This window comes from Amblyomma maculatum, chromosome 10 (assembly GCF_055883805.1).
Source record: "Amblyomma maculatum isolate TAMU_Amacu chromosome 10, ASM5588380v1, whole genome shotgun sequence".
Lineage (NCBI taxonomy): Eukaryota > Metazoa > Arthropoda > Arachnida > Ixodida > Ixodidae > Amblyomma > Amblyomma maculatum.
Genome location: NC_139353.1, coordinates 11,315,956 through 11,339,370, shown reverse-complemented (window position 1 = coordinate 11,339,370; position 23,415 = coordinate 11,315,956). Strand labels below are relative to the sequence as shown.

Sequence of the window (23,415 nt, the reverse complement as noted above, 5' to 3'; positions counted from 1 at the left end):
CATCATATGAAAAGAAATCAAAAGGAAAATTTTCAACCGAATTAGCTTTGACATACAGGCATGAATGTGCAAGCAACCATTTTCAATTCCGCGGATATACAGCTGACAGCAGAAAACAGAACAAAAATTCGTGCTTTTTTTTTTTTAAATTGTTACGACAGAGAGATTAAGTTTTGCCTGTAACGTTGCAGGTTTATACGTATACAGAGCGTGACGCTAAAACCTAAACTTTAGCTTGATTTCTATTGTCCTCTGGTCACTAAGGTGACACAGAGTATGAGATGAACGCAGAGCGCAAAACTACTTATGAGCTTCCATTCCTCCTAGTTCAGAGCTTAATTTTCTAACATTTGAAAAATCTTGCACGAAAAACAAAATCCAATATATGATTTATTTTGCCACCCCTTTATAACCACGTGTACGCACTGATTTTCTTTGTGCAACGATGTATCACATACTGTTATTACAGAAACAAAAGCAAGCTGGGCGCTGTGCAGCTAAAGAAATACGCCAGGCAGCGATGGTAACACTACACTGTAGGGCAGGTTTTTTTTGCCGCATCGGGGAATGCAACTTGCGACTGCATTCCGCTGCATAAAGAGGTGGCGTGTCCTGGTTCTGTAGTTTCGGCTTCAGTACCAAGAGTTGTCGCGAAGTTAACTCATTTTCGTTTTTTTTTTTTTTTTTTTTCTGAAATTCGGAAGTAAATATAGGGCGATATTTCTGAACTCTAGTTCCTGGGAAAAAAAAAGGGTATTCAACAATCTGTGGCGCTTTTCGGGCTTTTCGGCTCGTTTGCCGCAGCAAATACAATTGTGTTTGCTTTATGATTTATAACGACCCAAAGCGACTCAAGCTATCAGGGTCGTCGTAGCGGAGCGCTGAGAAAATGTCACCCCTTGGGTCTACTACGTCGCATCAGCGACAGGAGATATGGAATAAGAAGAGCTCCCCTTGTTATGATCTATAAACTTTATGTGCACCCTATTCTCGAATTCGGCCGCGTCTTGCTTACAGGCTGCGCGGCTTACAAACTTCGACCACTTATCTTGATTGAACGGCGAGCATTGCGGCTTTTCCGGGGCCTTCCGAGTTTTGTAGCATTAAAGGTATTGTACTCTGAGGCTCGGGTACTTCCTTTGGATACCCGTTTTCAGCAACTTACGGTACAGTCCATTCTAAACTTATATTATTCTTGCCTATCGCGTTCGCAAACAATTTTCATTACCTCACCTAATTTATTATTTCGTACGCATTGGTCTCGCTGTCAAAGGCCGCAGGTTGTATATGTGCAGTCGCTATTAACTCCGTTGTCAGTAGATGTGTGCTCTCTTTCACAAGCCAGTTCTCATCCACTTCCAGTTAATTTAGTCCATGATGACATTTATCCCAATCATGCCAACTCTTTGCTAGTGCCTACCTTGGTTTATGTTTTGAATGACCATCTGCAACATTTCCATTCATATGTTGTAATTGCCGCTGATGCTACACAGCGCGAGGAAAAAGCGGGTGTTGGGATTTTTTCTCGTCAACTTGATTGGGCTTTTTCACTCCGCCTTCCCGATTATACCCCCATATTTATTGCGAAATTTTTAGCTATTGTTTTAGCTATTCGGAGAGTTTGTTTAGATCACCGCAACGTTATTGTAGTGACGGACGCTCTTTCAATTTGTACTGCCTTGACTTCTTCGACTGCACCTTCTTTGCGTCGCCAGTTTTATGACCTCGCGCTGTCTCATATCCGCGAAATTAGACTTGTGTGGATTCCTGGCCATTGTAGAATTTCAATGAATGAATCCACGGATTGTCTTGCATCCGCTTATTTGAATGGACCTATCCTGTCATTGATTTCATAGATTTTTATTTATGGGTGGCGCCGCGATTCAAACAATTTCTTCGGATGAAATCCTCAAATTCGGCCTCTTTACCTTTTGACGACTTACGGCATTTGAGGTATAAATGGAATCCTGGACAGTGCCTTTCCTGACAGTGCGAGGTGTGTTTGACAAATTGCAGGTGTAGGATTCCTCCCCTTAACTTTTATCTTCATATATCGTGTTGTGCTCCTTCAGCCATGTGTTCATACTGCAATGAACCTGAGACGTTGGAACAATTTTTCCGGACCTGTCGCCGTTTCGCCTCCCTCCGAAAACGTTCCCTTGGAATTTCTTGCAAACATTTTTCTATATCCTTGACTGTTCCAAATTTACTTTCGTTTGGCGCTACTGAGCTGGGTTTCAGCAGCGGGACAGTACGCTCAGCGGTAACCAATTTGTTAATGCCTCTGGTCGAATTCCTTGCTAGGTGTACAGATTCCGCTGCTTCTTATTGAGTTGAAATTATTCCTTTTTGTTTTCTGATCAGTAGGGCCTTTTTCTGTAGTATTGCATATTTATATGTATTAGTTTTTTTTAATTCTCTTATCTAACAGCATAACTCCCTTACTACTGGTTTCACGTGCGGCCAATCCCCCTCGTGGGTATGTGCCATTATCTGAGGGCACAATAACAACAACAACAACGGTTTTTCAAGAGGCGAACAACAACAACAACGGTTTGTCGGCACGATGATTCCCGATGAAGCCTGGTGTAATACTCTTTCCGGCCACAGGTCATCAAGACCCGATGGCGGAGGCCATGGCACGCACCGCATGGCATGAGCAGGGTTGATGGTTAATATTATGTTTGCGAAAAACACAAACACTTTTCTGAAGCGAGCCCAAGACAGCCACTATATTTCTTGCAGCGTCACCTTTAATCGTGCACTGCAAGCCTACGTGGCCGAAATCGCACATTTTTGCGTGAAACTTGATTTCTACCTCAATCTGGTTCAACCAGATTTCTAAAGAAATCTATTAGGGTTGCAAAGATCTGATAAAGTAAGGTTTTACTCGATAAGGCAAAATCCTCGCAGTAAATTTTAAAGATGACAAGCCGGGGTATTCTTGCATAACGACGAAATGCGATTTCACTCTCTCTTCTACGTGGAGCGTAGAAAACTCCGACTGAAATCATTTTACTCCCAATATACACCTTCTAGGGGAGATACTTTCTAACCTAGAAACAGCAGACACCTCAGCGATTCAGTTTGCTTTTTCATTCTCCTTGTTACAAATTAGAAATGAAATAGAGGATTGAACATCCTCATGCTAGGCCTGAGGTCCATATTTTGATGCGCCGCAAGCTAGAATGCGCCGATGTAAAGAATAAACATATTCCATGCAAGCACGCACACACACAGACAAATAAAACAAAAACTCGTTACTAGCTTTTACGTTTCGCTGACTCCACTCGAATTTACATTTACGGTCTTAAAAATACGCACACCACTTCCGAGGCCATACACAGAACAGGACAAAGTGAAAAGGTTAAACTCAACAAGACAGCCTTCATCCGGATCCCTTATTTAGTTCCAGAAAGTTTTTCCTTGAAAGCGCCTGCACCTACGTAAGAGCTATGCTACTGTAAAATATTCCCATTGCAGCCGAGCCTGATTTTTGAGATAAACGCTTGAGAGCGTACACAGAACAGCAAACGACCGCGTAAGGTACGGCTTTTCCCATGTGAAACCGAACTAGCCTTGGAAGCATCGATCGCTTAAGTTGACCTATTTTGGCCGGCTTGCCTTCTCGTGCCGTTGCGGCGCCTTTTATTCCCCGTTCCAGCCAATTTTCTTCCGCGAAGAGCAGCGGCCCGTACCAACATATGAAATGCTGTCGTCGTTTTCATGACAACGGAATGGTGGTTACCCACAAGGGGGTCTGCCGTGCGGTGACTACCAGCTTTTCAAGGAATGGAAGCGAAAATATCAAAGCTCTTCTATTACGTAAAATAAATTAACACGTGCAATTTGCATCGAGAATAACTGCGATAAATGAGCTTGATCGCAATGAAAGTACTAAAAGATTGAAAACATTTTGTGAAGGCATTTAAATCATGCTTTAATCGAGAAACTATTCAACTGCTCCAGCGTGTTATTTCGCCCCAGTTGATGCAGTAAGTATACCAGCCAGGAAGACATAGAGATCACCACACATCTGCTGGCAGACAACCATCGTCTATCGAGTCACCGTGCCAAGCAATGCCATATCGTCGCCGCAAGATGGATTCATACTCATCCGCCTTACCTGACCGTGGTGAAGAGGGACGCCCAGGACTCCAATCTCCCTCTGAGCGCTCGTCGAATAGGCTGCCGCAGACGGTGGTCGGCCATGGTTCATTCTTGCAGCCTGGACACTACGTGCCACCTCCTTCATTATTCTCCGCGAGCTGACTTGCCCCATTGTCACTTTTCCCGTTACCACCCGCTACCTTTAAATTTTACTTATCTCTGACACCAAGTATAGTGTTTTTTGTCAGCTTAGGGATCCGATTCTGCTAGCCACAGATCCCCTAACGCTTGCGACAGACTTCCGCTATAAAATTTTCAATTCACACGTCCTCTCGAGGTTGAATACCTACATAAACTCAATGCACGATCACGGTACACCAAACGGCAAATTGGTTGCTCCGAATCCTCAATCTCGGACGTTGCACAGTTAAATTATAGTCAACAACGCTCGACTAAGCCTTTCAACACAGTTGATGACGTCACTATCCATCCACTGTGGTGAAGTACTCGTCTTGTTCCCTCGTGGAAGTTACGATCACGTGCACCCTTCCACAGCTCCAGAGACGTGAAAGAGCTCGACGGCCAGCTGTATCGACCCGTTGTCGACTCACGCCCGACACCGTGCCACCACAGTCTGGCGAGTTTGCGATACCTGGTTGAGCAGAACGAGTTCTTTCTTTCCTCTAGAACCACAGTCGACAAACCGTGGCAATCAGCAAGTCCACTGGTGTGACTGTGGGGGGCTCTTGGCTCGATCTTCATACAAAGGGATAATCTTGGATGACACTGGTTGGGAGATCTGGTGGACCACCTATCGATGTCATTCGACGCGTAGACTATACTAAACCGTGATACGATGCAGCCGTTTTGAGATTCGTTGGCTTCTCTCTTCAGTCCTGACGTGAAAGAACACTTGCGCACATGCAGTCATTTACACGTAAGGTAGACGCCGTCTGTTTTTCTCCACTTTCTGAACAGCGTTCTCAAAGGGTCTGTTTTACTGCGAGCAGCGGTCGTGGTGCGTCATAAAAAGTCGAGGTTCCGTCGACGTACCCTCCATAAAGATCCCCTTCTCTCCCGTTCGTAGAATGAACAGTGCCTTCGATATTAGGCTCTATCTAGGCTAGCGGAGGGGGAGAGACAAGATGGCGGGCATGGCAGCAATGCCCAACGAGGTGAAAGGGAAAGAGCAAGGAGATATGAAAAGACAAAGGCAGATTACGTTCCACGGCGTTATCTCCGTATCGCGAAAAGATGCGACCAGTGCGGGATGGCGCGCCTTCTTTTCAATCTGGGTCGATGCTGCGTCAGCGGCGATCCGATAATAGCGCGAGGCAGGCAGGCTTTTAAACTTTCGCGGATCGCCTCTATCTTTTCAATGGCTTGGATGGATGGGTATCACGTGCGAGCCCTCATACTGTATCCTCTTCCACCCTCCTCTCCCACACGAGTTCGCCACTGAACTTGCCTCGCGTATCTCCATGCAACTAACGTTAGTTTTTAAAGGCCAAGTCAAAGTGTGCCGGACAACATGTCACATAAGGCTACAAAGGTAAAACAGGCAGGACAAAAAAAAAAAAATAAAAAAAAAATTTGATAGCTTTGAATTCATACCAGTACAAGTTGAGCCAGAACTGCACATCTAAGTATGCATGCATGCGTATACATCAGCATAAAAACTATCCCCAACCCCAGTGCCCTCTGCTACTAGAAAGCAGGATTCCAGTGTATGGCCTGTGCACAACATACCTTTCTAACCAGGAAGACTGAAACGGCAATAACAGCATCGGATTCGGAGCATCCGTTCACCTAAAGCTGAGGCAGGCTCCCTCTGACATAAATTACTCCACGGCATTCCCCATTTATCAAAGCCTGTTCACTTGCGAAAAAATGCTACCATCAAATGCTTGCCTTCTTTTCATTATAGGCATCTTCCGTCCCCTCACACAGCTGCGCACAGATGAAAACAATCAGACTACCAATCAATGCAAGGCTTCTCTTGACAGGTGCACCAAAGACTGCCAATCAACACAAGGCTTCTCTTGACAGGTGCACTGTACCTGCTTTATAGCATCAAATAAAAACAACCCCATGAACAGTTGCACTGCCTACACGACCTATGAAACGCTTCCCTTACAAAGCTGCCCCTTACCATTCAGCACATTCTTAATGAATCCCAAGCTGACATTCGACTGGAAGTTGTCATACCAGGGGCATTCTTTTTTTTTTTTTGGCCTACACTAGCTACACCAGTGTAGCAAAACTCTATGGAGGTAGCAGGGTTTTGCAACACTGGCGTAGCTGGTATTGGTTAAAAAAAATTGGCCCTAATATTTTGCAAGAATCATGTGACACTTAAAAATGACGAAGTTGAGATTTCTAACTTCCCACCCTCGCTCTAAAAAAAAAAATAGGTTGCTATGTGCAGAGTTGGTCAAAAGTTCCCAAGGCACAAGCAGAATTTGCTTTTGGGCAGCAAATTTGTGTAATTACAGTGCATATAAACTTATCAAGGTTCTCAGGGGTGAGAGCAGAACTCCTACTCGTCCTTCAGCATTACTAACTACCACGGATGTTGTAAATGCTCCACAAGGCTCAAAAGCAGAACCTGGGAACTTTTGAAAAACCGTGGGCTATGTGAACCATTAATTTCACTTCCCCCTCAACTGCACTAAGCTGTTGGAGAGCAAGAGAAAAATCTTTATTGTCAGGAGTATAGTCTTACTGGGTCTTAGTGGAAGAGCCAAGTGACCATTAGCTGGTGGCTTGCGGAGACTTCTTCAGCGCAGTTCACGGCGCTCAACTGTATATCGCGGCTCGCATTACGCAGCACTTCCTCCCAGGATTCAAGTGAGGGAGCTTCTATGAGAGCCTTGGGAGGTGGGTTCTCTGAGCATTTCCACAGGATATGATTACGGTCGGCTTTCTCTCCGCACTTAGTGCGGGATGAGCTTATGCTGTCCGAAATATGTGTGAGTAAACTGCAGGGTTGGTGAAGGAGTTCGTTTGTAGTTTCCTCCAAACAATTTCTTGTTTTGTTATTGATTTGTGTGGTGGTGGGTATACTCTCCTAGAGAGTTTGAAATGTTGTGTAAGGTCACTGTATGTGAGCAATCCTTCCATTTCAAGTTCGTCAGCATTAGGTCTCACCGCTCGGCCGACAAAACCTCGAGCGTGTTGATGAGCAGCCTCATTGCCTCGGTTACTTGAGTGGGCGGGTGTCCATACGAGAGTCCATACGAGTCTCTGTCAAGTCTGATATCCGCGAGGTTGTTTCTGGCAGTATTTGATATTTTGCCACGCGAGAAGTTACGTATGGCAGTTTTTGAATCATTGACAATTATGTCCGCATCTGTTGTAGCGATGGCTAAAGCGATTGCGGCTTTTTCCACCTGGTCCGAGTAGCGGACTTTGACCAAAGCGGTTGATATGCATTTACCGCCGTTACTGGACTGCTTAATTACACAGACGGCAAAGGCACCTTCAGCCTTTGAGTAAATGCGCAATTAATGTGGACACTCTCAGCGTAGCTCACCTTTACACAGATCTAAAGAGATGACAGACAAGAGTCATGGTAAAAAAAAATAAAAATTCCCACCATGCTTCACAAAGCACAGTGGAAACAAACATTTATTCCAGACCACAGTCTCTAATATAATACAAAATCTCTGCAGTACGCTCTGTCTGCATGTGACAGCTTCCAAGGTGGCCTTCCTTGGGGCCGCTTTAATTGCATATCGGCTAGATCACTTGGCCTTCGTTAAGATCACGACTGCTGACGGAACAAGGCCTGCAGAAAGGCAAAAAAAAAAAAAAAGAAAATGACCACACACTAGACTAAAGCACTTTGAGTGGTATACTCCTCAGGATGCAATGATTTTCTCTGCCTTTTTGCTTTATGTGTTTTTTCTGCAGAATTATGCTGTTGGCATGTTAACTTATAGTTACTGTCATTGACATCAATTATGACACAACAATGATATGCTGTCAAACCCACTTATAACAATATTGAAGCGCCATGAAAATATCATTGTTATAACCAATAATTGTTATAACCGGGTTAAGCCAAAATAACAAAGAAAACATGAGAAAGTTGAGAAATTTTATTAAAGAGGAAGTAGCTTACACTTTTCACTTATTTGCAGGCAAAATTACGTAATCAATCAGCTCAAATTTAATTTACCTTCGTCACACCAATATTGTTGACATCTCTCTGCCGGGCATCCAATTGCTGCATAAAACTGAGTGAAAAATGTTTTGCACAAATGATGTTTCACAGGGCCGTAATCATTCTTAGGACTTCGGGATGTGGTTTGGCTGGTATGGTCGCAGTATTCATGAGTTTTTCCCTGCTATGGTTGGCACTCAGCGACCAAATGTAATTCTTATAACCAATAATCTGTTACAGCATTGTTATATGCGGTTATTTTACCATAGAACCCATGGCAAAGCTGACGGTGCTACGGCTGTCCATTGTTATATCCAACATATTGTTCAAAGCAGTATTGTTATAAGTGGGTCTGACTGCAGTGACTACTTTATCATACTTGCACAAATATAGTGCCAAGTGGAAGCTACGATTTTAAGCAAATTTTAAAGCACAGCCACTATTGTGGCCAAAACTCTCAAACCATCCAGGAAAAAAGATGTAGAAGCCACACCACGGAAGCAATAGAAAGATCAGTGTTATACAGCCAAACCCGAATACATCCAAACCTAATGGGATCGCGAAATAGCTGGATATGTCGACAATTCGGCATAGAGAAAAAAGCTCGACATTTATCACAATCATGGCAAATGGTACTATTTACTCGCGCAATGAACCCATTCCCAGAGTTTGAAGGAAAAAAAATGTGTTAGTCGTTACCGTCCCTCCATTTCCCGCTGTCCTTGACGCAATCCATAGCGCATCTCTTGGCAGTGCGCAAAGAAGCATCATGGCGATAACATCGCAAGTTCTGCAGTTCTGCCGGTGCCCTGATATGCCCCGACATGCCCCGCCATGTCTGAACAGCAGACTGTACACTCTGCTCAAGTATGCTTGCGCATCAAGCGAGGTGGCTCTGGCAACAATGACCTCACATCCTTCTGTGGCACCACTTGAAAGGAACTGTAATAGTAGTGGCAAAAATATTTTTAGTTTCAAGTAATGCCAAGCACCTATTCCGGGGGCTTTCTCCTGTTGTGGTAGTTCAGGTACAAAAGTGAGCATCAAGCCTATTCAAAATTATTGAGTGTTAGCGTCCCGTGTGTGGTGTGCAGGCCCAACCACTAAAGTGGATACATTTTCAGATGCACATCAGGCAGGGAGGGAGGGAAGAAAGCAAGACACAAAATTTTCTCATAACTGTTGGAAGTTTCCCGAATCTGGAAGAATGAAGAGCCTCCACTTACTAAGTACCGTTCAAAAGCAAAAGCCTACAAGATTAAAATCAGGGCAGCAGATATAGCACATCTCTGGAATGCCTCACCCAGTGCGCTGAGTGGCTTGACGTAGTCATCCTCCGTAAACACCTTCTTGGGAAAATTTGTCATGAGTGTGAACGGCTGATCACCATCCGTCCGGTTAAGCTCCACGTAGAGCCGCACTGCAGCCAGCTCCTCATTGGCACCAAATGTTTGTGTCAAAGTCTGACCATTGGTCAGCCTTATCTGCAAAACACAAATCACTTCCACACTCAAGCAGAACCAACATGTTATTACACACTTTCCAGTCGTTTGCAACCTACGTCTGATAGGCATGACTTTCCCACTACTGCACAATTGCAAAGCAGTCCACTGACACAGGAAGCTGCAGTAAGGCAATGAAAGAAGTATATGGAGTCAGATGTAGTATACATTTTATACATTACTATGCCAGAAACCAGTACGCAATGTTAAGAACTCTTCACGTGGTAAACTTTCCAATCATTAAGAAGAGAAATGATTCATTCAAGTGAAGTGCTTTGGGGTGCTACCCAGTGCAGTACCTACTAAGGTTAGCACCGAGCCAACGAGGAGAGAATTCAGTACAATGGCAGCATAGAATCATCAAGAACCTGCCTAGTACGTTCAGAGAGGCTAGGAAACCAATGAATCTCCTCAGAAATGCTGAAAACAAGAATTACAGACAGGGGCCTGTCGACAGTCTGAGCTGAAATAAGTAATATTTACCGTAACTGAAATCACACAAGTGGACATCATTTTTTTTTGCATTACATTTTAGCGCGCATCTACAACGCGCAGCATCGATGCTGTGTAATCGCGAGAGCGCCCCCGCTGCTGAGCATGCTCATTGCAAGAGGAGAACACAGCCTTGTACGCCATGCTCGCCACAATCACTCTCCATTCACAGATCTCAAGGAAAGTTTAAAAGCAGTCTTAAACGGATCACTAAAACCCCAAAGCAAAACTGAAGTACAGTTCTCTCGCAACATACTGGATAGAGTAACTTGACCACAAGCAGCCTGGATTGTGTGGAATGAGCTGTGTTGATTGCTTTGAATAAGCGCAGGTAAGGAAAGATTTAAAGAGACATGCCCCAAGCACTCGGTTTTGGCATTGACTGCCAAAACACTTTCACTAAAGTGTCAAGTACCTGAAAAATTTTGAATGGAAATAGACAAACAAACCTGACCACTCTTCTCAGTAAATCTGTGAAATAACTGCTCATTAAGGACAACATTCTAAGTCTCTAGCACTCTCAAAAACAGTGCATCGTACGACACACAGACACACAGGAGAAAAAGACAGGACATGGCGCTGACTAACAACTTAAAATTTTATTTATTAGCACAATACAACATGCATAGAGGGGTGGAGCCAAGGCACGATCACTGGAATCAGTGTAGTCACATCAGATATAAACACATTAAAATATCAAAAGGCTAAAAACGATAAAAATGGTGGTGGAAAACCAGAATGAGACTTTCGGCTTAAGGCTATTAAAAAGCAGCAAAGAGCATGTGGGAAAGCCTAGACAATTCCTGTACATCTAAAAAATTTTAGCTCTTTTTCAGACAAACACAAGAAAGGTGTGTTTACACATTCTTTATTCTAGTTTTTGTCTCGGTCCTTTACACCATATTTTTATCGTTTTTAGCCTTTTGATCTTATATCTGTTTATTTCTGACGTGACTACACCGATTCTGGTGATCGCGCATTGGCTCCACCCCTTTAAGCATGTTTATATGTGTCATACTAAGAAATAAAATTTTTCAGTTGTTAGCGCCATGTCCTGTCTTTCTCCTGTGTGTCCTTGTCGTGTGTTGCACTGTTTTTGAGAATGCCTTACCAACTAGCCCGGCATCTCGCACTTCTGTTCTAGAACACCACCAGCCCTTTCACTGCTATTGGATTATTAAGTAGCATATGAAAAGGAGTTGTCACATGACCTACAGTGTGCCAAAATCTCATGCCTTCTTGCGTAGTGTGTCTTGAGCTTTCTTTTTCTTTCTTTGTCCCACACATTTTTTAGAAAACAACCAAAGCAGATAAAGGCTAGAAACGAAGTTGCCTACAGTCATCCAGTCTCCATCTTTATCCTTCTTTCGATGCAGCGAAAACACAAATCTATAAAAATTCACCACTTTTCTACTGGTTTAGAAAAATTAAGTGACAAGGGAACCGAAATTTCCTTTGTGCTTGCTGCTGTTGATTTTCTTTTTCCTCCGAATGCTGAGCAAACGAGAGACACACCTGAAGTCTGCACTGGTCGTACTCTTTCTTGGGCTCCACGGGTGCAGGTGCAGCAGCAGCAGGCTTTGGTGCACTCGCAGCAGCTGGTGCCGCCATGTTGAACTTTTCCCTCCTTTCCTGCTTGTCCCTTTCAATGTCCTCAAGGACCTTCTTTCTGTTTGATACAGTGGAAAAATAGAAAAATTTAGGGCATTTAAGGTCTGCCTACAATACAACAGCACAATGGCTCTCACTTTCAGCTCCCCTTGCGGGTTTTCATTCGTGGAAGCATACTACAATGCCCACTTAATCGCTATTCCCTTCAATTGTGCCTCTGTCATCTCACATGCACTAACTACAGTCACAAGCTGCCGCTACATTATATGAAAGACCACCTGAGAAAGACGTAAAGCCAAATTTTAATCAAGCTGTACAAACTGCTTGCCAAGAGCGGTCAATTCTCATCTTGGCCTCCCATCACGAAGGAGCTGTGTTGTGGTGTTGGGCAACCCACTGATCAATCATTGCCTAACCGTGTCACCTGCCAACACGCACCAGAAGCATGCTTGTGATTTTTTCACTCAATGTTGACACCACCAATTTTTGTGGAGAAAAGGGTGTTAACACTACTGCACTAAAAATCGCACGATGGTCATGAACGTGCAACGTGAATGTTTGAGCGGTAGCTGCGGTGTGACTGGAAATACTTTTTCACAGACATGTACTGTATTTTTCTCTTCCCAAAGACGGACAGCCGAAGGTGACTGTAGGCTTGCCCGGGACAGCAGCGATAGTTTCCAGTGAACTCCTTTCGAAAAAATCTGTTGTGGCTTACCTCTGGTTAACTCTAGTTGAATTGAGATAGCAACGGCGGAAGCTTCTTTTGCCTGCTACATTATTCCCATATCCCGCCCTATCAGTGTAAGGTGCTACATTATTGGGGACACTTAAACTCATCCTTTAAGGGTATGACGCCACAGCGTAAACTACCAGCCCACATATAAATGAGAAGGGTTCAATGCCGCTGAACCGAATGTGGAGCAAAAACATTAGCTGCGAGTGATCGAGCGTTCGTCTTTTTCGTCTTCTTCCTCTTTTTCTTCGCGGCTGTTCAAGGTCAAGCGTGGCCCTTCCCGGAACTACGCGATAGGCCGAAACCTGGCGTTGTAAGTTAACCTGAATATCTGTTCACGCACCTAACCCTTTGCATTCCCTGCCCTCATCATAACCTCCTCCTTCTATGGCAGCCCCTTTATGGGTTGTTACTAAATGCCTTCCAGCTGAACATTTCTCCACTCCCACTAGTATAGCCTATTAAGCCACTAGGCCACCATTTGTCTCCCACCCTCTTTTTTTCTCCCTTAGCTCCTAAATGTGAAGAGGACAATCTCCCTGTCTTCGTGTTCCCACGTGCCCACCATGGCGGATGCACTGCCAATGCCGGCAGCTATGAAACTAAGGAACAAACTAATAAGAGGCGACAGATTAAAATTTAGTACAGCATAATATATGAATGAACGAAAGCTGTTATAGCTTAGGTTTAGCCTCAGTGCCCTGCATCCTGCCATAGAACCACTTCTGTTAGCGTATTTCTCCATTCTTATGACATCCTCCTTCCTTGGTAGTTTGGTAGTCACCCTCTAGGTTCCTGCAACTGCTACCTGCTGATTGTGTGTTCCTCCGACCTTGTCACGACATCCCAAGCCACTAGGCCACCCACTGACTCCCACCCTCCCTAATTTCCACTGAAGGTGGAAAGGATATTTCCCTCTCAATTCACACTATTGCTGACGCATACTGTGCCACATGGATCATATTGACTGTCTATGAATGTTTTGCCTCACGTCTTTGTACGCCGAATTTTCTCATGAAATCAAACACGAAATATGGTGCAAATAAAGGCTTTCGGTGAGTTTTCTTCACTCACATTATATGCGGACAAAAACGTTTCACTGATTTTTGCCACCCCCAAATTATTTGGGGGCCCATATTATTATTACATGAAAGATCTTTTGCACGACTCTGGGCCGAAAATCTCCACAGGAAGCCACTCTTGCTCCCATCAATGGTTCACACAACGCACACAAGCACAATACTGTGCACTTGTGCAAGAAATGGCAGGTTCAAGATCTCTACGGTCGGTTTCTGCAAAAGGAAAAATCCACGACACCCCGTACCAAAAGGCATCGTATTCTGAGGTACAACCACTCCTCGATTATTCCTCAGTGGTGAAACACATGAAAACTGAACTGTTTTTCAGAAATAAGAATTTTATGAACAGAGGAAAATCTAAACCGATGCCAAGAGTATATAAACTGCAATCACATCCTTTAAAAGAAAACTCGTATGTTTAAAGTAAAACTGTTTATTAGCTCAGTGGAAACACCAAAATTTGTTAGCCAGAATGATTTGCCATGTGAGAAATTTGATAGGTTAGCTGCAATGCTAAAAACAGTGCTGGAATTTTACAATGTCCTGGTATTGGGAGTCATGAGATCTGCAGCCACGAAAAGAAAGTCACTGCCAAGGAAAAGCTCAGCACAAAAGATATGAACAGAGGAATGAAACAGACTGCACAGAGGCATTATTCATTCACTGAAAGTTGTTAAATTTCTTCATGTATCAAGGTTTCAGTTACAGGGTGCACATATTTAAATATCATTACACTCTCTAGCATTCGTGCAACTAATACATGGCTGTAGTGCAGGGCACTGCCACATATATCTAATTCATTTTTTAGACCCTCTAACATGTCCAAAGAAATATCTTTCTCATTTTATAACGAACCCTAATGAATGCCTTCTCGGTCGTTTTACTAGCACCAAAACAAATGTCTCCTTTGTTCTATGGGAGAATACAGATTAGTCCGTACTGATAAGCACTCTCACAAAGAAGGGTGTGCAAGAGCAGAGACTCACTTTGCAAGCATAGCTTCCATCTTCTCTCGCTTCTTTTCCTCTGCCAATTTCAGCATTTCTTGCTCCTCTATCCTGGAAAGAGAAGAAGAAAAAAAAATAAAATTATTCTGTGCCATATAAAGTACTCTGAAGCAAACAATGGGCAGAGTAAAGTGAGCACCACAGCTCCCCCTGCAGTGTTACTCTGACACTGCTCGGCAGCAATGGCAAAAACGACCAGAAACTCAGCCCCTTGCCCATAAACATTTCCTATAACATGGTCCTGGGCCAATTCCATATAATTTAGCCAAAAAGTAGAGAAAGAGCAAAGAAATGTGCAACAGCAGCCAAGCTCACTTCTGCCGGGTGGTAGCAATCTCCTGACCGAATTTTCGACGCTCCTTCTCACGTTCGATGGCCTCCTTCTTCTCCTTCTCTTCACGCTCTAGCCGCCGCTGACGGATCTTCTCTTCAAGCCTGCACAGCAATACAGAACCGGCAAATTAAATTAAAAACATTCCCTATTAATCACAAACATCCCTATTAATCAAGACAAGTCTCCCACTGAGCACGTCCATGCGTCACAAGCTCGCTTATTTGGACGCCCTTGTATTGGCAGCTGTGAACTCAGACAGGTTCCCAAATTTTGGCACTCGACACATGAGCACCATAATATTCATCCTCAGGCCCGAGCGGCATTTTACCCTGCTTCTTCCCATGTCCCCTTCAACCTTGAACCAGTGAGTCAACTGCGTCAACGGTGACAACCAGCAGGCTCCCTCCCCCGTCAATACACCGAAAGAGGCACTTGCAAAACATAGCTTCATTTTCAGAGCCTCACTGTCAAACCCTGGGGACAGTGGGTATCGGCCATCCATATCAGGCACCCAGACAATCTTGTTTTTCCATTTGCCGGTTTGTTTCTTGTAGGGATTGTAACAAACCAGTGCGGGTTTCTCTCACTTCAGTCCATGTGGGTAGTTCTATTATTAGAGACCCGAAGCTGCGCACTTGTTATGTGCTATTCACCATATGTGAGGCGGAGCTCCCCATGTGCAACACCACATGCAAAAGCATTCCCAGTGCTACTGCGTTGCAAACTATAAGAAACGCAAAGACCCTTACCATTATGAACCAGTACTACTTCTGACACTCCCAACAATGTACAGTAAACTAAAGCATTTGACAGGACTAAGAAAAATCATTGTTATCGCATAGTTTTCACATTAAAAGGAAGAAGTGATTGCTCATGCTTTGATCTAATAAATACTGCTTTCATGAATATGGTTTCTGGCAATTTTGGGAGGGCCATTCAATAATTCGACATTCAGATAATGAGGACTTTTTTCTTTTCCAGTTCCTTGTTGAGGTGAGGCCTGAGCATAGTCAGTTCCTTGTCAAATTAATGAATTTTACTGCCCATATTACGTTACCTCCACATCCTGCATCCATGAATGCTTTTTTCTTTTTCATTCTAAACATGCTTTTATTCATTATTTGGCAGCCTGCTAGACACTATTTGGGGCCCGCTACAGTGGCTCAGTGATTAGCGAGCTTTGGGTAACTGATTCGATAACGGCTGTGGAGGTGCATTCTGACACAGCCCCCTCACATAGCCAGAGTCAAATTTCTAAATTGAATCCCATAAACTAAACCAGACATTGTTTTCTGTCTTTGCTCTCAAATTACCCTTGTTGAATTAAGCTGTCCCGTTATTCAGAAAAAGCTCGCCATGCCTCCTTACTGATAATGACAGCTGCAATATTGCCTGAGCAGTGGCTTTCAAATTAGAGGTCGCTGGACTCCTTGAGGTTCTGAGAGAGATTTTTTGACACTTGCAAAGGCCTTGGCCTTTCAGTAATGCCCCGGAATATTTCTTGCCAGGACAAGACTCACAAGACAAACTAAACTCACTTCCTTGCTTGTTCCTGCTTCTCTTCTTCAGTAAGAGGCTTGATTTCCTCCACCGACTCTGAGAAGCTCTGGTGGCCGGACTTGACAGCGTGGAACTCCACTTCAGGAGGAGTCCTGAAGAGCTTCCCACACCTTTGGAAGAGTATAACACACATCATGCACTGCACAGAAGAGTATAACTCAACAAACTACAAAACAGCTTTGCCGGAAAACACTACTAAGCAAAAGGAACTGCATTTAGGCCAATCATAATGAAAGCATCTACCAGACCGGCACACACTACCCTATCAATAACTCTTACATCAGAACGCCCAATAACAAACAACATTCTAGAAAAACACAGTTGCACAACTTAGTATAAATGTTAGGGGTTAGAACACCTCCTGATAACTACAATTCCCAACTGTAGAAATCTGACTATGCTGTGCAACTCCTAACCATTTTTGAGAGCATTTTGAAAAAATAAAAAATAAGAGAAACCTTGATATTGGGCTACATGCACACACATTTCCATCAAGTATGGGCCGCCACTCACTCCTTTACCTCGCTTCCCCATTTCTTAATACAACCATAACTACAGTTTACATTCAGCAACAGACTACAATTTGCTCAATTCCATCCAGTGTTCTTGCAGTTGCTCCTGCAAGAACAAATCCAGTCAAAACACAGGAAGATAGAATGAAAATGCTACATCACAACACAGCACTGAAAAAGACCCGTTTGAAGATGCCTCCTTGATAGCCGCCAAAATTCTCGCCAGTGGTTAGTATACACACCAAAATCCAGAGTTGTATAACTAAGTACAGACCAGCAGACTTGTCACCATGACCTATTCATAGTGAGACATGTCACACATGCATGCTAAGGTAAGTACGCATCCACGCGCTTTCATCTTTCACTCACTCGTCACACTTGAGACTTTTGGCGGCCGCATCCGGTGCACTTTCTTTAGATTCTGTGCTGCTTTGCTGCATCTGATCTTTGGCGTCTCCAGTGTTACCAGCAGCCTCTGAGTCGGGTCAATAAAATCATTGTATGAAGCGAGCAGAAATATTGCCATTTTTTTTTTCAAAATGGAATTTTCAATAAATAAATCTACAATTAGTTCCACTGCAAATTACACAGCATTAACACAGAAGATCAAGGCAAACATTTCACGAGATTTTCATGCATGACAAATCTCTTGAAACTGTTCAGCTTTGCTCAATTTTCATGCATGACGAATCTCTTGAAACTGTTCAGCTTTGCTCAATCTAAAGCTGCGACAAATTTTACTCTCACTGTTATAGATGTTCACATTCTGTGAGCAGACTTGTATAGAGTGCTTGGGAGGTGCTATACAAGCAAAGGAAGCGATATTTGAAGCAGGTACTCAGTTTCGACAATAAAATCAAGCTCAAATGCAGCCAGATAAACAGATTAAATATAGTAAAAAATGAGGCATACTAAATAAACTTCCTATAGGTCAAGGTATATCACATCAGTATTGAAAATTTGTGTTCGGTATTGAAGCCTACTTCTCTCCCAATAAAACCTGCAAAAAGGAAAGTTTTCAAGCAAAATTCTGATAATTTATCATATTTCAAAAAATAGCTTTAGAAAGCTCAGAAATATTTATATCTTGCCAAACATCTTAAAATCTATTGAAACTGAAGTATTTAAAGCAGCAATAAAACAAGCATTTACAAGAGTTACTCAATCCCGAATTAAAATCCACAAGCAGCACATGCACTAACAATGCCTTGCCTGTAGCAAAGCATCTGTGTTGAGATTTCAATTCATTTGCTTGAAAGTATATGCCCCTTGAGTGCTCTAGAGCTCACACCTGCACGAGTTTCAGCCTCTGTACTGTTACAATTGGTGCTATTTTGAACAATCAACAAATACTAGCCTTAATGCCAACACTTCAAGATTTGGGAATCCGGCATGCCCAAATATCAAGGGTAAGCCAATTATCATGCCTCTCACAAAAACTGCTCAAAGCACAGCACATGGGTGGCACCATTTTCTGATCTCCCATGTGGCACAGAAAGACTTACGACAGGTGAAATGAGTGCAAACATTAGTATGTGTGCCAACCTATGTATGTCATCATGACATGCTGTATGCTTTCGTTTACTGCTTTTCTTATTGTGTAACCCATAATAAGCACGCCACAGCGTAAAGAACAGCATCATGGCTCTGAAGCCTCTGCTGCCTTCCATCTACCAAAATGGCATACACAAGAGCCAGCTCCCACTCGGTAGGCTACATCTGCCTTCCTATAGCACGCATCCTGCGCGGCTGCACTCCCGACCACAAAATTAACCTAGTCTGGGTACCCACCCATGCAGGCAACCCTGGAAATGATGGGGCCGATCAACTTGCCCGAGGATTAACAATCAAAGCGGTCGGCCTCACACATCCAGATGCACTCGCTGAAGCCCCCCAGACTTTCGCCGAAATTACCAATCTTCACAAAGAGACGCGACGCCTTTTCCCACCTCCACACCTCGACCGAGCACAAGCCACCCTGCTCCGCAGATTACAGACACACTCAATTCTTAGTCACTCCAGGCTATCACTAATTGCTAACGGGGAATACAACCCAGCATATCCAAATTGCAACAACGGAGAACCCGCCACTCAGGCGCACATCCTCTGGGGATGCGAAAATAGCCCGCCCCCAAGGGCCCTCCTGCCAGCTCCCTTTGCGGAAAGCTGGCACCAGCTCCTTACCAAGTCAGACAAGAATACTTAACTTGCACTTATATTTCGTGGGCCCAGGATGTCGCTCCCACCTGGGGGCCACACAGGACCCACCTGCCCTAATTCACGACATCTGGGGCAAATAAAGTTGTTTCTCTCTCTCTCCCCACTACTGATAGCTGGAGAACCTTAAGGAATTTTTGAGAGTGTTCACTGAGATAGGCGGTGTATAGTATACTGTGTGGTAAAAAGTTAAAGTACTTTACTAAGTTCAATTTATATTCCAGCTTGTACATCTGAGACACCTGAAAAGCTGCCTTCTTTTATCAATCATCACCACTGCAGTTAGGTTCTGCATGCCAAGAGTTGACATTTCTCTTAGAGACAATTACAGAACAGAATGACCACGACCAAAACTTACTTGATAAAAATAGTTTATCAGAAAGTCTTGTGAGCTGGAACTTTCTTACGGTGTTTACTCTATTCTAAGCAGCTTATTTATTACACCACTCCTGATAACCAAGGAGGGGGGGGGGGGGGATCAGATAAAAAAAATTGAAAGTGACTGCCCCCCTCCCCCCCTTTTCTTTTACAGATATCTCGACGAGTGGCACAAAAAATAATTTATTTGGCAAATATTCTTGGTAGACAGCTTTGGCACATGTGACTGCAGTTCGCTTAGACTTCGAGCTGTAGGTAGCCCTTTACTAACTCACTCGGACTTCTGTTACAATTCTCTAACAACTAATGCCAAACCAAGCAATGCATACCCGCGATTCCCATGAAACCTGCTTAGATTCACGAAAATATTGTATATTGATTGCATATATTGCGGGCGACTTGCAGCGTTCTCCTAAGTGGCTGCACCATTTGCCAGGTATAACAAAGTACCTACAAACAGCGCACTTGGAATTGAAAAGGAGATCGTTGTGCCCTTCCAACAATCAGCAGTCTCCTCATGTCATCCACTCATCACAACCTCACGACATTATCCTTGCAGGTGCTAATGCGTAGTTCACAGGAAGAATTACTACAATTAATTTAACAACAGTTCTTATTACTTTGTCACTGTGCTCCTCTTCAAAGCTCATAGTCATTGAATGGGATGCGCAGTCATGTATTCTTGAAATGTCTCTTGGGCGGTCGGCACACATCTGCCTACAGGTTATAAGTAGGAAAAGCATGGCAGCACTTCTAGATTGAATGAACATGTGGATCGTACCACAAGCAAAGTGATCTAGGAAGGGGTAAAAGGAGCAAAAGTTTATACAAACATACCATGCTTACGCTTGCTCGCGATCTGCTGTGCAACATAGCATGAGCGGTCACTATTTTTCTTGTTAAATAAGGTAATGAGAAAAAATGGCAGCTTATATAAGCACTTAACCAGAGCAGGATGTGTGAAGGCACTTGTGCAAAGATGGAAATCAATGAAAACAAATGCATGGCGCATGAGTGTTACAGTCGGCAAGCAGGACGACAGGCTACTGTGATAGCTGCGACGTTCCATACTCGTTTCCCATGGGTAATTCCTAGGTTTCAATCCATTCTGCTCTGACCTTTTTTTGTCAGTGTGAAAGCATTACAAGCAAACGTACACACATGAGACGATTTTTCTAGGCTCCATCTGGGGCTTAATCGATGATACGGTGGGAAAGAATTGTTTTAATCACCCATGCCAGAACATAAGGATTGACGTTACGATCTGACGGGCAAATAAGGAGTCAGACACAAGCAAGATCGGCAGTCTGCTCTGAGCATTGTATGAGCATTCACTCACTAAAAGAAGCGAAACCAGATTAAGTGTTACTACCACCTAGCACTGCACAAGTTACACAGCCCAATGGCAGAGAAGTGCTCAAGCTGGCACCAAGTAAGCGATAATACGGGAGGGTGATGATCGTGAGAACGCCAAAAACCTTTCATTTTCATTTTCAAGCAGCCTGTGTGGTGGCCACATTGTATGTCCTAGATACCCTGCGACACCCTCTTCGATGCTGCAACTCATACTGAGCATGCTGGCATACCGCATCAATTCTTTAACAGTATTGCGGTACCGTCGACTGTCCGGTGCAGCGGCACAAAGCTGAACAATGCGAAAATCAGGAGGGAACGAGCGAAGTGGCAGAATAATGCTGCTCGAGCGATGTGTCGCTTGCATGGCTGTTCTGCTTTGTTGAAAGCAACCCCTCAGAGCTTCTCGTGTTCTGAGAGCGCTTGTACTGCCTGCTGTGTGCTTGTGGTTTTGACTGGTGCAAAATTATGAAGTTGCAACGACTGCACACTTGCCCAAAGTTCCGTTTTACTTGTTTCCGTTCAGTAATGAGATTTCTTTTGAAATTAATTTCATTTATTGATTCCTTAAGGGCCCGAAGGCATTACATTACAATTATTTGTTCTGAAAGCAACGAGTGCAAAAAGTTATTGAACATCCTTTGTCGTTTACTGCTAATATATGTTATTTATAGTTATTATCTGCAATATATGCAGCATGCAGCAGATAAAAACAAGTGGTGGCAGCTTCTCGGGGTGCCGATGCAAAGCAGCGGACTGTGAGCAGGGGTTGCTTAGCACTAATCAGAACCGCCTAGCAGAAGAGGCTCACTGCAGCAGCAAGAATTGTTGCATGTCCTTGCCCTCGCTTTCCTTGTCATCTCCTACATCATGAGGCGCTGCTGCGTCAGGCAGTCGGCGGTCGCGCGGTACTCTTGAAGAATTGGCCGAGTGTATGTTCTCCACTAAACATGAAAGGGGTAGCAGTGTTCATAAATAAATAAAAACTGCAAAGAGTACAGAAAAATTAGCGGCAGAAGCACATAAAGCAATCAGAAAAAAATATATATCTCACTCAAATGACCGTTCATCATTTGGAGCTGCAACAGAAGCAAACAATAAGAGGCTGCAACAGAAATAGAGAAGCCCCTTCAGCGAATTTCAGTGTGGTGAGGTTGACTTCTACACGCCGGGCGAGCAGTGCATACACAATTAACTACGCTCGCTCATCGACGCAATTTAAATGCTGTTCCCTACAAGTCAAGCACGGAAGAAACAAGGCACGTCTATCACACGCTCCGCAGACTTTGACGTAGACCGCTCTATAAACCACAGCGCTCACCACCACCTCGTCGACGAACCGTCGCGAGCCGTGACAAGAACACGTCACCAAGAGTGGTACGACGCCACAGCAGAGCACGTGCAGTGTTCCACGGCGCAGGCGCACGCGCCAGTGAAATGAACGTGCACAACGTGTTCCACAACAGTTACAGCAAGTGCTGCTCTAGACTTTCCACACGTGCATAACTCGGGCAAGGCCAATTAGACCATAACCACAGACGAAGTCATAGCTACCCAAGGCACCACTCGCTGCAGGTGTAGGCGAGGTGGGGTTTTTGGGGGCAGGTTCCGAGGTATCCATCGGTTCATCAGCGTGCGCTAGAAGCCTGCATTCAGATGAAAAACAAGGTAAGTGTGCAAGAAACCGGTTGATAACTGACAGCGATCCACTCTACAAAAATTAAAACACAACTTAAAAGGAATGTGTGCATAAAACAAACAAACCATTCCATAGCGGCTTCAACGTTCCCGTCTCCACACACCTCGATCGCCTTTTTTCTACAAAAGCGAAGCAAAAAGAAAAAGGAACGTCAGAAAACAGGGTCAGAGGGAGCAGAGTTCATTAGACAATTGCTCTGACTAAACAAAAACTATACGTGCCGATCGTGTACTTACGCTCTCTCGGTAGTGAAGCCCATTTCTTCAAGGATTTCTACGACGGACGACATGATGAAGGCTTAGTACTGCTCAGGCTTTACGCCTCCGGTTTTGCAAAGGCACAACGAGATATACAAAACCACCAGCCCGAAATTATTTCATCAGTTAACGACACACCACAATATTCTTGCCTCAAAAAGGGGTTTGACGCTCGGCTCGTTGCGCTGCCGATGCCGATGCCTTCATTCGTTCATGTGGTAGAAGTTATTGTAATATTTACCACTTCTATTTCGTCTGCTTCAGGTGTTCTATTGTCATTGCTCACGAAATAACAAATCAGATGTGCTTCAGGCTGCTTCAGGTGCACACATAATGTTTTTTTTCTTAATGCACAAGTTAGTTTCGGTTCTTGTTTCGCAGAGTGAGCCACATTTAAGGC

General features: G+C 43.9%; 2 protein-coding genes across 2 annotated transcripts in view; both read right to left on the bottom strand.

Annotated features, from left to right (window-relative positions):
* LOC146175595 (arginase, hepatic-like) overlaps positions 1 to 5,196 on the bottom strand; it is a 39,251-nt gene extending 34,055 nt beyond the window's left edge. Inside the window, exon 1 of the mRNA XM_084581992.1 lies at positions 4,127 to 5,196. Within this exon, the coding sequence (XP_084438118.1) occupies positions 4,127 to 4,282 (156 nt within the window). The 5' untranslated portion in view covers positions 4,283 to 5,196. The remainder of the gene's footprint in view (positions 1 to 4,126) is intronic.
* Positions 5,197 to 7,687: 2,491 nt separating this feature from the next.
* Positions 7,688 to 23,218, bottom strand: LOC146175594 (UBX domain-containing protein 1-B). Its single transcript, XM_084581991.1, has 10 exons — positions 22,995 to 23,218; positions 22,824 to 22,877; positions 22,614 to 22,705; positions 17,481 to 17,586; positions 16,578 to 16,709; positions 15,021 to 15,140; positions 14,685 to 14,756; positions 11,788 to 11,941; positions 9,582 to 9,762; positions 7,688 to 7,900 (listed from the first exon to the last, which is right to left on the bottom strand). The coding sequence occupies exons 1-10, from the start codon at positions 23,045 to 23,047 to the stop codon at positions 7,857 to 7,859; spliced, it is 1,008 nt and encodes a 335-aa protein (XP_084438117.1). The 5' UTR covers positions 23,048 to 23,218; the 3' UTR covers positions 7,688 to 7,856.
* Between the last annotated feature and the right edge of the window lie 197 nt (positions 23,219 to 23,415).